Source organism: Pteronotus mesoamericanus, unplaced genomic scaffold (genome assembly GCF_021234165.1).
Source record: "Pteronotus mesoamericanus isolate MK-2021 breed Mesoamerican mustached bat unplaced genomic scaffold, CSHL_Meso_final contig_22, whole genome shotgun sequence".
Taxonomy (NCBI): Eukaryota; Metazoa; Chordata; class Mammalia; order Chiroptera; family Mormoopidae; genus Pteronotus; species Pteronotus mesoamericanus.
The window spans coordinates 836,990-853,203 of NW_026555090.1; the positions used below are offsets into that span (position 1 = coordinate 836,990).

The 16,214-nt window shown below is 53.7% G+C and overlaps 1 protein-coding gene across 3 annotated transcripts in view; it reads left to right on the top strand.

Annotated features, from left to right (window-relative positions):
* The window catches only part of MPRIP (myosin phosphatase Rho interacting protein), a 150,342-nt gene extending 134,585 nt beyond the window's left edge, over positions 1 to 15,757 (top strand). For 2 of the 3 annotated variants that reach the window (XM_054571117.1, XM_054571114.1), the window contains 6 exons: positions 1,087 to 1,246; positions 2,259 to 2,378; positions 3,172 to 3,258; positions 3,906 to 4,068; positions 8,355 to 8,440; positions 12,487 to 15,757. In XM_054571117.1, the coding sequence (XP_054427092.1) occupies positions 1,087 to 1,246; positions 2,259 to 2,378; positions 3,172 to 3,258; positions 3,906 to 4,068; positions 8,355 to 8,440; positions 12,487 to 12,558 (688 nt within the window). In that variant the 3' untranslated portion in view covers positions 12,559 to 15,757. Of the gene's footprint in view, positions 1 to 1,086; positions 1,247 to 2,258; positions 2,379 to 3,171; positions 3,259 to 3,905; positions 4,069 to 8,354; positions 8,441 to 8,856; positions 8,919 to 12,486 lie in introns of all 3 variants that reach the window. The other variant, XM_054571115.1, reaches the window with a different exon arrangement.
* Positions 15,758 to 16,214: the final 457 nt, after the last annotated feature.

Here is a 16,214-nt window from a genome sequence, read left to right on the forward strand (position 1 = left end):
TGGCTTTCATGGCCCAAAAGCTTCCTGTTACTAAAACAAAGAGGAACTAATTACTGAAGTCTAAAGACTAAGGTGCAGCAAAGGGAAAGGCATAACTGTTAGCCATTTTTCAGGCCTGCCCCCAGGCCATGCCCAGAATTCGTTTTATCCATCAGCTCCTGCTGCCTCATTGCTTGTGAGAAAGGAACCCAGCCTCAGGCCTGATGCCTGGCGCTGATGGTTGCGTGGCAGAGGTGGCCGCGTGCCCTGCGTTTTTTAGAAGTGCACGTGCTGATTCCACCTGCATAAGCAAGAGAGGGAAGGGCATGCAGCAGCGTAGCTGCTCATATTTTTCCCTCTGAGAGCTAACACCACTTGGAACCCTTGAATTTGTTGCTGTGAAAGCCATGCAGAGCCAGCCATTACCAGGGTCTTTGTAATATAAAAGAATTGGGGTCCCTGCCCCTTCGCAGGGCTCCCATGCAGTGCAGTCAGAGCCAGGGAGGAGTAGGTGGCCCCCGTGGACTGCAGTCACACTCATCCCTGCTGGAGGGGGTTGCAGGGCCCAGATGCCCTGTCCGGAGGCCCCGCCTCCTCAGCTCCGCCCACGAGAGATCCAGCCCTTCTCGAGGAGTCCAGGGCAACCCAGAACTTCATCACAACACTTTGATTTTTTATGGGTGGATGCAGCCTGCTACTGGGTTATCAGACACGGATTGCCTCAAAAGTTAGAGGTGAAAACAAAGTGCAAATCTGACTTTTCTCAGAAACAGGACATTTGTTTTAGCACAAGTGAATGAATTCTCTCCTGACTTCACAAGAGTTTTGTCTGTGGGGCTACTAAGCTACTTGAAAGAGGATGAGGGAAGGGCACAGAATAGATTTCTATAAACATGAGGTACTTTTAAAGTTTTTTCTCATTTAGCTGGGTCCAAACCTCTTGAGACAACAAAATGCATAGGGCCTGCTCCACAGAACTGTTGCTCGACGGTTCTTTCTGACAACAGTCTCATTGCCCCTCAAGCTTCGCAGTGGGGACACAGAACCAGCAGAGGCCTGGGCCCTGGAGGGGAGGGGGCAGAGGAGTGAGTGGTGCTCTGTCCCCAGGGAGGAGCTGCAGTCGGTGCAGCGGGAGCTGGAGGTCCTCTCTGAGCAGTACTCACAGAAGTGCCTGGAGAACGCCCACCTCGCCCAGGCGCTGGAGGCAGAGCGGCAGGCCCTGCGGCAGTGCCAGCGTGAGAACCAGGAGCTCAACGCCCACAATCAGGTGAGCCCATGCTCAAGCTGGGGGCCAGGCCTCGATTTCCGGGTGGCCCTGACTCCCTTGGGGCACCTCCCTGACTTCTGGCGTCTCCCAGTATGTGGACAGAAACTCACCCCAGATGGCGGAGCTGTGGCCGTCGTGCTGTGTGAACCAGCTCTTCACGCCTGGCTCTGCGACGTCTCAGTTTCTTCCCCAGTGTCTCTGAGTATCTGCTTTGTCGTCGCTGGACAGGGCCTGGCAGGGTCATCGCACCCTGTCCAGGTCTCTTTGTCCCCAAGGCGAGGACCAGGTCTAAATGTCTCCCAGTCAAGACCGTACACTGCTCACATTTATTTTTGTCCGGGTATTCTCAAAATTGCCCTACTTCTCAGAAAATTGGGGTGCATTTAAAATCCTGGCTAATGGATAGACTAGAGGTAGGTTTAGTTTGATAAAAGCTCTGTGGGCACCAAATTGGACCTCCATCCTCATGACCACCGCTCATCTCCCCAGGCACTGAGCAGCCAGACTTGTCAGCCAGGTTCAGGCTCAAGGCCTTCACGGGCCCATGGCCACCCCATACGAGGGCACTCCAGCAGGACTGTTTCTGCTTAGTCACTGCAATGGCCTGATGACCATCTGTCAGTTGGAAAGAAAGTAGGGAAAGTGAATGGGAGGGGAGCAGGAGGGCCTAATCTTACAGAAACTCAAATGGGACAAACCATAGAACAGATAAACGCTAGTCATAGTGATAAAAAAGTATGAAGAATAGTAGAACCCTGCATAGACGTTTCTACAAAATACAGCACCCATGCAAATGACTTCTACAGGGATGTAAATTGCAGGCTGCTATACCCGCACATGTCAAACCTAAAAAGCTATAGTGTGTGCAAGCACTGCTCATGGCCTGCCTGTGTCTGCTCGTGTTTGCTTTGTATTCTGAGAAAGCAACCTCTCCCGGTTGTGTTATGTGATTGAGGCCCCCAAGAATCTCTGCTGAGCGTCCCTGTTTTGTTGCTCTGTTTGCTGACCCCAGGAGCTGAACAACCGCCTGGCTGCGGAGATCGCCCGGCTGCGGACACTGCTGACTGGAGACACCAGCGGGGAGGCTGCCGGCTCACCCCTCACACAGGGCAAGGATGCCTATGAGTTGGAGGTACTGCTCAGAGCCTGGCTCTCTCTTCCCCAACCTCTGCACTGCACAGGCCCCACGTGGGGACCAGGGAGTAGCCCAGAGCTGATAGAATCACTACAGGGAGGAGACCTAGAAGCAGCTGGAGGAAAAGACCATGGAAAGATCCAAATCGCCCCAGGGCAGCCAAAGAAAACGGGTAGCTCCCAGGCAGCATGGGACCCCTCTTGTGCTGTGGGGACCTTGAACCCCATGCTCACTCCCCTGCTCTCCTCCCCTCTGCTTCTGCCACACCACAAACACTGGCCACCTAAAACGAAACAGTTAATAACTATGTGGACACTGTAGCTGCTTGAGATTCTATAACACTCTATTATTCAGAAACAGGTAGGTTCATCTTAAGGTAGAATTATTATTGGTTTTTATGTATGAGACAGTGTTCTGTGAAAGCACTTAGATTTCTTTCCATTCAATTAAAATTTCATAATGAAAACATATCCTGCTAAATGGTGTGGAAGAGGCGGAGTGCATTCAACAAAAGTTTCAACAGGACGCCTTCATGGATGCTGTCTCAGGCCCAGTCCCAGGAAATCGCAGGGGCTCCAGGCTGAGGATGAGGGTGCTCAGGTCTAGGAGGGATTACGGCAGTCATCCTTCCTTCTGTGTCTGTCTGTAATGTTTAAGCTGTTAGTCGTGTTTAAATTTTATTTGCTGGTATTTTCGATTGTATATTGATGAGCATGAGAAGAGAGTTGCCTGCTCAACCCTCAGTCTTTGCTCTCAAGACTGTGGAAGTCCTTTCGCTCTCTCATTCTAGGTCTTACTGCGAGTCAAGGAATCAGAAATACAGTACCTAAAACAGGAGATCAGCTCTCTCAAGGATGAGCTACAGACGGCCTTGCGGGTACGGGCACATCCCCACAGGGGTGGATCTGTAGGATGGGCTCAGGGTGGGGTAGGGATACACGTCTTCAGAACTCACAGAGGTCCCTGTGTTCAGCAAGTACCTTAGGCTGTTCTCGGATAGATTTTATTTTCATGAGGAATGTGTTTTCAAAATTGAGTTCTCTTAAAAACCAGCTTCGTGCAGGTATGGTGAAAACAAGGGGTCTGCCTGGTCTCCCTGTGCCCTTGTTGTTCTCCGTGCCTCCTTTGTGCTTTGGCAGGACGGTGAGACACAAGAGAAACGTCATCCTGGGAAGTGAGAGTTCGGTCAGTTGCCAGTCTCCTCCAGGATCCCTTAGGAAATCTAAGACAGAGAGGGAATTTTGCAGACCAGAATATAGGGAGGTCCTTGGGTTGACCAGCCCACACTACGCCTGAGCTTACAAGAGTCCCCCTGGGATCCTGTCTTGTGTTCAGACGGAGACCCTCAGCTCTGCCTGTTTGAGTTTGTGTCCAGTCTCTGCCTTTGGAAGACCAGGCAGGGTCAGCCTGCCCTCTTTGCTGCTGATGCATTCCCCAGGCAGTCCCTAGAAGCGTTCCAGCCCTGGGCGACAGACCACCTCACCTGGTTGTGACCACTGTTTGCTCTGACCTTTTATCTTCAAGGACAAGAAATACGCTAGTGACAAGTACAAAGACATCTATACAGAGCTCAGCATCGTGAGGGCAAAGGCTGACTGCGATATCAGCAGGTTGAAAGAGCAGCTGAAAACAGCCACAGAAGCACTGGGTGAAAAATCCCCCGAGAACACCCCTGTGTCAGGATATGGTGAGCAATTCAGGCTCTGGGTTGTGACTCGGTAACTCATGGGGATTCGTTCAAAGAGTTACTGGGGCTTGAGTAAGAGCAGAGAATTGGTTTTTATGTTTCTGATTTTAGACTTACATACCTCCTCACCAAGAACAGCCAAAGAAAGGGGTGCTGGCCTATGGTCTGGCAGGTGTCCTGGGGCAGGGAACCGTTCTCCTGTAGGCGTCCTGGTGGCAGCCACTGTGCTGATTGCTCTGAGGGGAATCACGCCGTCAGTGCATATGATTATAGTAATGGCATGTCGTGTTTTTCCGTTTTCCTAAAGAACTCAATAGTTCGGTGGGAGAGGGTCGCACTAGTTGCTTGACCCTGGAGTTTCACGGTGAATCTGTGGGCGGCCGTGGGATGAGGAGCGGGGGGCGGGGGGGGAGGGAGTGCGCTCCCGACTGACAAGATGTCTTAGCTCACTGACACCCCAGAAGTTCAGGGTTTCTCTCAGCTAGCCAGAGATTAGGGGCCGTGGCCGCACTGACACATGGGTGGGGAGAACACTTTTTGCACCGCTGCTGGGATGATAAGGGAGCAGTCTCTCTGGAAGGCAGGGAGACAATTTAAGATCGAACTATAGGCTGACTTTGGGTGGGTAAAGAATCGATAACAGTGGCTGCTCCAGCGGAGAGCCCCAGGTAGCCAGGTGACAGTGAGAGAAGATGACTTAGAATTAGGGAGAGAACGTGTGCATTCTGTGACCTACCAATATGACTTCGGGAAAAAACATGCATAGAAATGTGCCAAAAGGGATATTTAGCACATAAATACAGGCATACAGGAGCAAAAAACTGATGCCACCTAAGCAGTCTTCTCCTCCCAACAAACAGAAGACTGTTTAAATTGTGACACCATTACATAGTGAACTACGGCACAGTTTTTACAAGAGATTAGATCGAGGAGCTCCCAGCCACGACGGCGGTGTAGGTAAATACCGCACTCGCACCCTCGCACAGCCACATCATGCTTACAGTGCCAGAACAACCGTCCTTCGGAATCATCTGCAGTCAGGCTGGAAAAAACTCCTGTAACTAAAAATATGATGAAGAAGCCACATTGACCTGGTAGGAGGGACAGAGAGGCAGAACGTGCTGGTCACCACCCATGTGTGGTGGATAAAAATTGGGACAGATAACTCGGAAGTGGAGGTTCCCCCCTGAGGAATCAAGAGGCCCAGCCCCAGGCCAGCCTCCCAGCCCAGGATTCCAGTGCTGGAAAAAGAAATCCCAATAACTTCTGGCTGTAAAAACCAGTGGGAGTTGAGGCTGAGTGAGACAAAGGGCTTCTGGAGTCCCAGGCAGTTCCTCTTAAAGGGCCCGTGCAGACTTACTTGGACTCACTCCCTCTGAGCTCCAGCACTAGACAGCAACTCAAAAGGTGCCAGAGACATGCAGGAGGAACTGAATTGTCTGGCCTGGGGACCGGGGCCGGAGGGGGAACGTTCTCGCCAACATGTGCGGACAAGCGCTGTCAGAGGCGTTGTCGCTTTGCCCTCCCCCACAGCTGGGTACCGTATCTGAATCTTATCAATCTGGCTGTTCCCCCACCCCAGTAATTCCCTAAGAATCCTGCCCTCCCCAATTTGCAGGTCCACCCAGGCAGTTTCCAGTGGCTTTTCCATATAAATGGTCTGTCTTGGCTCATGCTGTGGGCTTTACTAAGAAGTAAAGGCTTTACCAACCTCCCCACAAAAAACAGCATCTGGCCTTGCCATGCCCCATACCTCTTGCCAAGTGTCCCGAGGTTTGGCACTACTGTCAGCCGGCTTGGGTTCACAGCTTGGTCTCTCCCAGGCACCTTCTAGCCCAGCACAAGTAGCAGCCATCTGCAGATCACTCTGTAGCTCATGCTGGGTGGCCGTGGGCAGGGCACAGGCAGTGGCTGACCTTGGCTAGTGCACCTGGTAGAGAGCTTCAGTTCATACTGGCGCACCAAGCAACCACCTCCACAAGCAACATGCTCAAGAGGTGGACTCATTGGCCACAGGGGCCCTGCTGAAGCAAGTCCTGTTCCATGTATTTGGCCCCTGCACAACAACTCCACTGTGCTCCCAGCCAGCACGCCCAACCCATTGGTCTAGGGGTAAATCCCTGCCATTGATGCCAACATCAGTCAAGGCTCAACTACAACAGGGACGGGGCACACCTAGAATGCCAGGCTCCTGTGACAAGGGAGACTGCACCACAGGGCCATACAGGGCACCTATACTACACAAGGCCACTCTTCCAAGACTGGGAGATAGCAGCTCTACCTAATACATAGAAACAAAAACACAGGGAGGCAGCCAAAATGAGGAGCAAAGAAATATGCCCCCAAATGAAAGACCAGGGGGGAAAAACTCCAGAAAAAGAACTAAACAAAATGGAGACAAGCAATCTACTAGATGCAGAGTTCAAAACACTGGTTATAAAGGTTAAGGTTCTCAGTGAACTTAGAGGAACAGTGGATAAACTTGGAATTTCAACAGAGACATGGGGAACATTAAAATGGAGATAGAACACAAAAAACCGGTCAGAAGTGTAGAATACAATAACTGAAATGAAGAATACGTTACAGGAGAGCAACAGTAGAGTAGATGAAGCAGAGAATCAAATCAGCAATTTGGAAGATAAGGCAGAAAACACCCAATCAGAACAGCAGAAAGGAAAAGGAATACAAAAATTGAAGATCCTGTAAGGGGCCTCTGGGACAACTTGAAGCATACCAACATTCGCATCATGGGGATACTGGAAAGAGGGGAGATAAAGCAAGGAATTGAAAAGCTATTTGGAAAAACGACAGAAAACTTCCCTAACCTGGTGAAGGAACTAGACATACAGGTCCAGGAAGCACAGAAAGTCCCAAATAAGATGAACCCGAACAGCCCACACCAACATGCATCATAATTAAAATGCAAAAGGTTAAATAAAGACAGAATCTTAAAAGCAGCAGGAGAAAAGCAGTTAGTTACCTGCAAGAGAGCACCCAAGGAATTAAAAAGTACAACAGAAACTTTGCAGGCCAGAAGGGATTAGCAAGAAATATTCAAAGGGATGAAAATCAAGGATATACAACCAAGATTACCCAGCAAAGCTATCATCTAGAATCTAAGGACAGATAAAGAGCTTCCCAGATAAGAAAAACCTAAAGTTCACCACCGCCAAACCAGTATTACAAGAAGTGCCCTTTCAAAGAAAAGATATAAATAGTTAAATGGCAATACTTATCTATCAATAATTACTTTAAATGCAAATTGATTAAATGCTCCAATCAAAAAACATTTGACCCTGGCTGGTGTGGCTCAGTGGATTGAGCGCCAGCCTGAGAACCAAAGGGTTGAGGGTTCAATTCCCAGTCAGGGGACATGCCTGGGTTGCGGGCCTGGTCCCCAGCAGGGGGCGCGCAAGAGGCAACCATACATTGATGTTTTTCTCCCTCCCTTCCGTTCTCTCTAAAAATAAATAAATCTTAAAGAAAAATGCAATGGCTGAATGGATATGAAAACAAGACCCTTCTATATGCTGCCTGTAAGAGACTCACTTCAGATCCAGAGATACACAGACTGAAAATAAGGGGATGGAAAAGATAATTCATGACAATGAAAACAACCAAAAATGCTGTGGTAGCAATACTTCTATCGGACAAAACAGACTTCGAAACAGAGGCTGTAACAAGAGATGACAAGTACCCATGAAAATAAAAATTACTTTAAAAAAAAAATAAGATCAGTAAATATATTGATTTTAAAAAAACAAAAACCATACCCCCAGGACGCATGTATGGCCCAGGGTGTATTTGTTTAAGCGGTCATTTTCAAGAAGTTTTAAAGGACAATATACCAAGCTATTAATGGCTGTCTCGGTCGGGGGTGGATAATGAGAAGGACCTGGTCTTAGACTTCTGTGTAGTAACAGTTCTGGGTTCTCAGAAGGAAGGTGGGCAAACGAGTCGTGCCGAGAGTTGGTCTGCTCATCAGATAAGGCACAGCTGCCGAGGCAGGTGTCCCAGGCTGTCCCCACAGAGAGCGTGGCTTCGCCTGCCGTCAGACCTGTGTGGGCCGAGTGTCCCACGTACAGATGTCCTCCAGCTGTGCTTTGAGTTGTTCCCAAAAAGATCTAGTTATGTTTTACAGTTATGGCCTTTGATTTCTCTTAAAGTTGTTAAAGGAAATAATCAAGTTTTTGGCAATAAAATCAGCTTGAGAAATTTTTAAAGATTCAGTGTGGTTCCAGACAAATTTAGAAAACAAAGTGTAATGGGTTTGTTTGTTTCTTCAGATATAATGAAATCTAAAAGCAACCCTGACTTCTTAAAAAAGGACAGATCCTGTGTCAGTCGGCAACTCAGGAACATCAGGTCCAAGGTGGGTCTGGGGTCCAGGGCTGGGTATGTGGGGCTGGCAGAGGTCGGCAGAGGTCGGGGAGAGGAGCACAAGTCAGGGCCCCACACAGGCAGCCGTGGAAGGTCCCCGGGGCCTAGAGCTCGCCTGGCTCCGCATGCTGGCCCACCCTGCGCTGCCGGCTCTGGTGGCTTCACGCTTCCCGTCTCCCTCGTGCAGCGGAGGGGGCCGTGGCGTGAACTCCACCGTGCGCTCCCCTGGCCAAGTCCTGGCGCTGCCTGACCCCGTGCCCCAGCTTCGCAGTAGCAAACCCCCGGCAGTCAGCCCTGCCCTGCCGCGGCCTCCCCAGGGGAGGGGCGGGGGGGCGGGGGCGGGGAGTGATGAGCATGTTGCTTTCGGGATTTATTGTGTGTCTTATTTTTTGCTCTTTCCTCTGACAGTCCGTAATTGAGCAGGTCTCATGGGATAACTGAAACGAGCCCGCTTCCAGGTCCCTTGTCATGTAGGTAAACCCCCTCTTACCATCCACCCACCTGCCGCCCTCAAGAGGGCGCTACCTGCATGCACTGCTCACACCTCCATAGCAAACTCCTTGTTTTACTGTGACTTTATTTAATTCATGATGCTCCGGCAAGCACACACACAACCCAAGTGAAATCACTCTAACCTGTTCTGGGGGGTTAACTGGCACTTGACCCTTGTAACGCACTTGACCCCTGGCAGAGGGGAGCTCCCCTTCCAACTTGGTGCGCTGGCCCCCAGAGCCAGCTCCATGGGTGGGCTCACGCCCGGGCCAGCATGCATGTCGAATGCTCTGTGCACTCCGCTTTCTCTAGGGAAACCCCTCCTGCCTTCTGTCGGGAGGCAGCCGTGGCACACCAGAAGCCGCTGGCACTCAGAGCCCCCGGCACTGCAGCAGCCCACGCAGCCTGCGGCTGAGGCAGGCCCGAGCTGGGGTGTGCGGGCAGTGGGCCCCTTGCAGGCGTAGCTTGGGAAGGCAGCTCAGCAGAGCGCAATGACCACACATGATCGGGGTGCTCTGCCAGGACCCCTTCAACAAAGCCACAGTTTTCCCTGGGTGCCACTGCAGGCGGTGCTGTAAAGAAAGGCGGTGAGGAGGCTGGAGAGCTGACTGAGACACATCGCCTGTCTGAAAATGACTGGGAGGACCGTGGGCCTCGGCCTGGACACCCGGTCCCCACCAGAGGGCGGGCTGGGCTTCGGGGCACGTGTCCCTCGCTGCAGACGGTGCTCACCAGCTAAGCTGGCTCGACCTCATCAGCTCCCTGGTGCGGGGCTTAAAGGCAACAAGAGAACACGGGCTGGGCCAGGCTCCTGCCACGGGGACACTGACGTGGCCCCAGGGCTGGGCAGCATAGGCTCCTCCTGTCACAGCTCATCCCCCGTCAGGACACAGAGCGCCCCTTCCCCACCCCCGGCGAAGAGGCTTCAGCCCAAGGCTGGGGTGAAGGTTTTGCTCTTTAGGAAGAGCTTTATTTTATTGATATTTTGTTTATTCTTCTGCAGTCCTAAGTCACTTGTGGCCAAACGTGGTTTGGGCTTCATTGAAAACCTAGTTTGGCCTTTTTTTTTTTTTTAAGCGTGAAGAGCATTGTTTAGCCGAGGGGAAAGCTGTTCTGTAGTTTATAGGTTTCCCCTTGAAGGTCCCACGTTGGCGGCTTAGCCGCGGCCACCCTACGCTCCCCCGGGCTCGGGGTGACGGGTGGCACGGGGCTGCCGCTGGGGCCTCCCCAGGGCAGCCCTGCCGCCGCGCCCACCTCATCGGGATGGGAGCGGGGGCAGCGGACACGTCCCGGGGCCCTGGGCAAAAGGCCACAAAGTCTCTGGGAAGGCCTTTGCAGCAGGGCCTGCTGGGAGAACCTGCTGCACTGACCAGGACCCGCTAGAACAAAGGTAGGAAGAGACAACTGTTAGGCACACCCAGGGAGGGTCTCCCAACACAGGGTCTGCGTCCACGCTGGGCTTGGCCGCAGTTCCAGCATGGCACGAAGAAAGGCCTTGGCATGCGGGGCAGTCCTGCTGGCCCAGCAGGAAGTGTGGGGGCTTTGCAGATGGCCTCATGGACCCCTCCGGTGAGGCCGGGCAGGTCAGCAGGCACTCCCGTGAGGGTGTGTGCTGTCCTCTCCCCTGATTGTATTTGGAGACACCCCCAACCCCTCACAAGAGGATGGGGGTGAAGTCATCCTGAAATGGAATCTGCCACCGGTGCTTTTTGTGGATCTCACATGTGTGGCCTCACATCATTTATGCTGTTTCAGCATCATGCCTCACGTAAAAGGACGGAAAGTTTCAGCACCATAAGGTCAAAGCAAGCTTCTTGCTTAAGAACAGCACTGCTTTTCTGGGATTACACCCAGAAAGGGTGTTTCCCCGGACCCTCGTCGGGTGCTCACCGGAGGGACTGGCCCTGTGGGAGGCCTGAGCCCCCCGGGAGCCGGCTGCGCCCCGAGGGGCCCTCTCTGGGCGCCCAGGGCCAGGGCGCGTGCCTAACAGCGGTGGTGTGTGGCGCGCGTGGCCCCAGCGTGAAGCCTTGGGGCGGCTGTAGCCTGGGCTGCCCCTCAGCGCCCTGCTCCCGGCTTCCTGTCCTTGAGCACTGCAGGGGCCGTCGCTGGAGGGCGTCTGACAGGGCACCAAGGACGCCCGCGCAGAGGCAGGATACTCGCTGGCCCCAGGGCACATCCCCGGCCAGAACAGAGCGGCGTGGCATATGACGGGCTGCCTTCCGCAGGGCGGCCCCACGTGTGCGCGCCCAGCGCCTGGGTGAGGCGGGCTGCTGTGCCGGCGGCAGCTGCTGACCTGGCGCTCTTGGGAGGAGGGCCTCGCGAGCATTTTAGGCCATTGTGTGTGCTAAGGAAAGTTCCGGGATGGGATGTGGCTCTGTCCCCATCCTCTGACCTACTCAGTGGCAAGCTTCAAAAGTGACCCAAATGTGGAGGTCCATTTGGGCCAAGGAGTTTCGAAAAGAGCAGCAGTAGAACCCCTTATCTTTTTTTTAAAAAAGTTACTTCCTTCACTCATTTACACACACACAGCTCTGCCGTGTGAAAAGCAAGCAGAGGTGTTTTGGGTGAGGTCAGGGGACACCAGGGCCCACCGCACTTCCCTCAGACTTTGGAGATCCCCTCACAGTGCCCGCCCTGAAGCCTGTGGGGCCCGCTGCTCCGAAGTGTGGCTGACGCCCGTGTGACCCCGCCCTGCTGCCCTGGGGCCAGCCTTGAGGCGCACATGTCTCACGAAGCAGTCCTTTTGTCAGCTCTGGCACGCGGAAGGCGGGGGGGGGGGGGGCGGCGGGGGTCCAGGAGGGACTGGCCTCTCCGAGTCTGGTGTTGACATTTGCAGGAAGACTCGATGGCGACCAGGGAGCCAGGCCCGTCGCGGTCATGCTCTGAAGTGATGCGCCTTTCTCCTCTAGAGAGTAAACCTTTGGGGAAAGACTCCAAGAGTAAAGTGTCAGTCATAGCAGGACACACAGATTTAAACTTTCCCAGGGTCCCACAAGGACAGAGTATTGGTTTTACGTTTTGAAAATCTAAGTAGATAACGTTGACATGGTCCCAGATCCTCACCACAGTACACCCAGCAGGGTTTCTCATGGTCGGGACGGGGCAAGGGGCGGGTCCGGGGGAGCGGGCGCTGCCAGGGAGCGGGCAGGCAGGGCCCCAGGGGCCCTGGCCCTCTGGGCGCTGCGTGTCTGGGTGACCGTGGTCGCAGGGGACCAGGCGTGGCGAGGCCGGCGCTCAGGAGGCGGGCGTGGACGGCTGCCTCTCTAGTCCTTGGCACAGTCTTCTTCTCCTGGCTGAACTGGCCTCAGAGCTGCTTGTGTACAGAGCCCTAAGCTCCAAATTCAGCTGCTTACACTCAGTGGTCTTTCTCTGATTTCCCCCCCGTTTTCATCCAGACGCCATTTCCCAGGAGACAGCGCTCTCCTTAGCATGCCCCACTAATCTCTGAGGAGCCCTCCCACCCCCACCCTGCACCCCTCTGCCCGCAGCCTGCACCCCAGCAGCGGGCCTGGCGGGTTGACTGGTTTTCTCCTGCTCTCTCCCCAGAGTCTAAAGGAAGGCTTGACGGTGCAAGAACGTTTGAAGCTCTTTGAATCCAGGGACTTGAAGAAAGACTAACTGTTGCGTTCTGTTTGAACACACACCCTTCCCAGCTTGTGGCAGCACAACCCAAACGCTACTTTTCGTCTGTACCTTTATTTTTATTATTATTATTGTTATTGTCATTATTAACTGTGGGTATGGATGCATGAGAGACTGGTTTATGGGTTGTTCACACCATTCCCTGCTGTGCTGATTCCAGCTTCCTATTGTCTTTATCCGAGCTCTTCTCCGTGGCACCCTAAACAAGCCAAGCAGTGGGGGCTGCGAACGCCGCCTGCTGCCGCTGGGTCAGTGTGGGCGTCCCTTCCCGCTGCCGTCCGCCTCCCTCCCTCCCTCACTGTCAGTATTAAGGCCCAGCAGCCTGTCGATAAGCTCGCTCTGCCTCGCCGAGAGCACCGGGGAGGGCAAGAGTCGGCCCTGGGGCTGCAGCTCTGCTGCACACCGGGTCCCTTGGAGAGAGAACAAGCCGTCGGGATGTGGTTTTGCCTGGCTCACAACACTGACAACTCGCTAGCTGCCGGGGGAGCCGGGGGAGCAGGGCCAGGGCGGGGTCTGCACCACCTTTAGCTCGGGGGAGGTCAGCATTTTGTATTTGTTCCACTAATGCAGCCTAGAACCACACCCCAGATAATTGTGGTAAACTTTTCACAACCTTGAAAATGTCGAAAACAGCCTTTCCTATTTTTGTTTTTTATTAAATCTTGCACAAAACCCCACCCCTCTCATTCCTTCCTCCGCTCGGCCCTTTCTTGGTCACCAGTCACCCTGGTTTTTCCATGCCGGCCCAGCCTGTGGCCCTGCGGCCGGGGTTTTAGGCTCTACGTGGCTATGAGGACCAGCTCCCCCCGGGCATCATTCACAGGACAGACGGTCCCTTTCTGTGACCTCTCTGCACAGAAACCTCATGTTCTGAAAAGGTGAAGAGAAGACTCCTATGTTAAGTCAAAGAGAAAGTGCAGAGGATGTCAAAATCAGATGAGAACGGCCCATTATTTTGTGTTCTTGGCCCTGATGAATCTGAGATCTGAACAGTTCTCTTTTAGCATTGAGAGCCTAAAGTAAACCTGTACTAATAATTAATTGTGCTTTTTTAACAGGTTGAATAAGACCTTTTTAACTGCCACAAAACACTCTACAAAACTTCTTGTAAAGACCATAAATTGGAGTTTCTTTCATGGGCCCATAGAAACTGCTCATCCTGAGAGAAGGAGTATAAACCAACCAGGGGAGCCAACTCTGCTGCCTTAGCAGCGAGCAGCGGGCTGAGAGCAGAGCACGCGAGGGCGTGCCCACTGGCCGTGCCTGCGTCCGTTGGTCTGTGAGCGTGTTGCCAAGAGTATGCTTTCGCGCTGTTTTAATGCTTGCGTTAGTTTGTTAGTCTGTGGGTACACAGATACTTCAGGGGTAAAAACGTAGAGGACCATCATGACTGCCTTCATCTTGCTCAGTTTCTAGATTAGTGAACAAGGTCATTTGGGAAGAGCCCTAGAAAGGCCAGACGGAAGGCACCAGGTGCTGTCTGCTCACTGCAGTGGCCACGGAGCTGCGTGCTGGCCTCGGCCTTCCCTGTTCACACCCGTCAGCCCCCAGCCACTGAGCTCCTTGGTGGTTTGTTTTTGTTTTTTTACTTTTTTTTTTTTCTTTAATCCTCAGCTGAGGGCATCTATTCATTTTTAGAGAGGAAGGGGTGGGAAGAGAGAGAAATATCAATGAAGTAGAAACATCGATTGGTTGCCTCCCATACACACCCTGACCAGGAATCGAACCTGCAACCTTGGTGTACTGGGATGGTGCTCCAACCAACTGAACCACCCGGTGAGGACTCTTCCATGTTTCTAAAAGCAGGCGGATGTCAGCTCTGTTCTTTAAATTCGACTTAGCCGACAGCCCCTGCCACGTAGACTGGCAGCGGTTTTATAAGGACGGTAACCTTTCTGTGTCACGCTCAGAGTGGGCGCGAGGAGAAGGAATGTTTGGGACCTGCGGCCCTGCTGTCTCCAGCAGGTGTCCTCTGGGGCCGAGTGCTGTGACACGAAGCAGGTTTGGTGGACGGGCCCGTCCACCTGGTCTCTGTGTGGCTGCCTGGGCAGTAGGTTTTATGTCATCCCTTCCGAGAACTGGCCTCATCAAGCCGGTGTCCTCTGTGACTGCCCTCCTGCCTGGGGACTCGTCTCTCCAGGTGGCCTCATGCCTCTAGCGTCCGCGAGGCCCCTGGGCAGGCCCTGCACGGAGTCGAGCGCCCCCTTCCTCCTGTTGTGAGGGTCTGAAGTCTGCAGTGCTGTCGAGCAGGTCAAAAGAGCATTCATTTTACTGCCATGTCCCTTGACGTGAGAGCTCAGGACTCCTGGGGAACAAACGTGTTAGGTGCGGCGTTAGGGGGTCGGAGGGAGCTCTCTCACCACGGCAGCTTTTGTAAAGGACCCTCCCACTCACCCCAGAAACAACAGGGGCTGGTTCAGTCCCGAGGCTGCCAGGAAGTGGACTCCGGATGCTACGCTGGCTGAGGAATAAAGGTGCTCTTGCCGCTGCCCCCCCTCCCCCACAAAAGGCTGGTCGTGCTGCAGCCTCCCTGGGCCTGGCTGCCGTTTGGCATTGATAGCGCCTGCCAGGCTCTGAGCCAGGCCTGGACGCCCGGTGCTCAGTCCTGGTCTCCAGCTAGAACGAGCACACAGTGCAAAGAGGGCCTTCCCCCCCAGCCTGCGTGTCCACTGTGGTCCTGCCAGTCCCCACTGGACAGTGTCCCCCGAGTGCTTCCTGCATCCACCAAAACCCCAGGAAGAATTCAGCCACCTGACCACTGAGAAGAGAAGGAATAGCAGTATGGAGGTCGAGTTGGTTTCTGTGTTGCCGCAGAAAGGTCCCCGGGTCAGGGCTGAGCCGCCACAGGGCTGTGGTGGGGGACGGGGGGACAGTGAGCCCGGCTGCCCTGTGCCTGCTGCTCCCAGCATACGCCCCGCTTCCCAGGGAGCAAAATGTTACCATGCACAACTCTTTTTCCTGTAAATGTTTGCTGCTTTGCTTCCAGTCTGCAAGCAACTGCACGTGAACTGTGGCAAACATCAGTGGGAAGATTTCGTGGGGCAGTTTTGTGCACACACACTGATGTGCACACAGCGCGTGCATGCAATTTCCAGCTCTTTTCCCACACTGATGCCAGCGCCTGGGCAGATCCAAAAGCGGTCGCTCCAGCGGACTGGGGCCACCGGCAGCCTCCCGGGCAGAGGCGTGGTGGGGGGGGTGGGGGGTAAGGGGGCAGAGCACTCGGCCCCTGGAAATGGAAACTTGTGCAGTAAGGTGCCACCATGAGTCTGAATTTGTGGGGGGAAGTGAAGGCTGTCCTGGGGGGGCTGCTGCAGGCCGCAGCGCGGATGTGGGTGGGCGGACGCCGAGGTCAGAGGCCCCGAGCTCCAGCCGGTTAAGTGGCATTCACCCTGCGGTGTCCAGACCCAGGCCCCTGCTCATGGAGCCAACGCTAGGCATGGGGGTCTCACACAGGCTGCGCTTGGGAAGGGGGAGCGGTAGGCTTGAAAAGACACAGTTGTGACTCTTGGAATCTGCCTGAGAGGAATTCTGACTGAAAGGCCAGCAAACAAAATGCATGGCCTAAAAGGCGGTTTTTTATCGAGGTGTATTTATCGTACCATTTGTTTCACCACAGAAGAAGGGGGAGC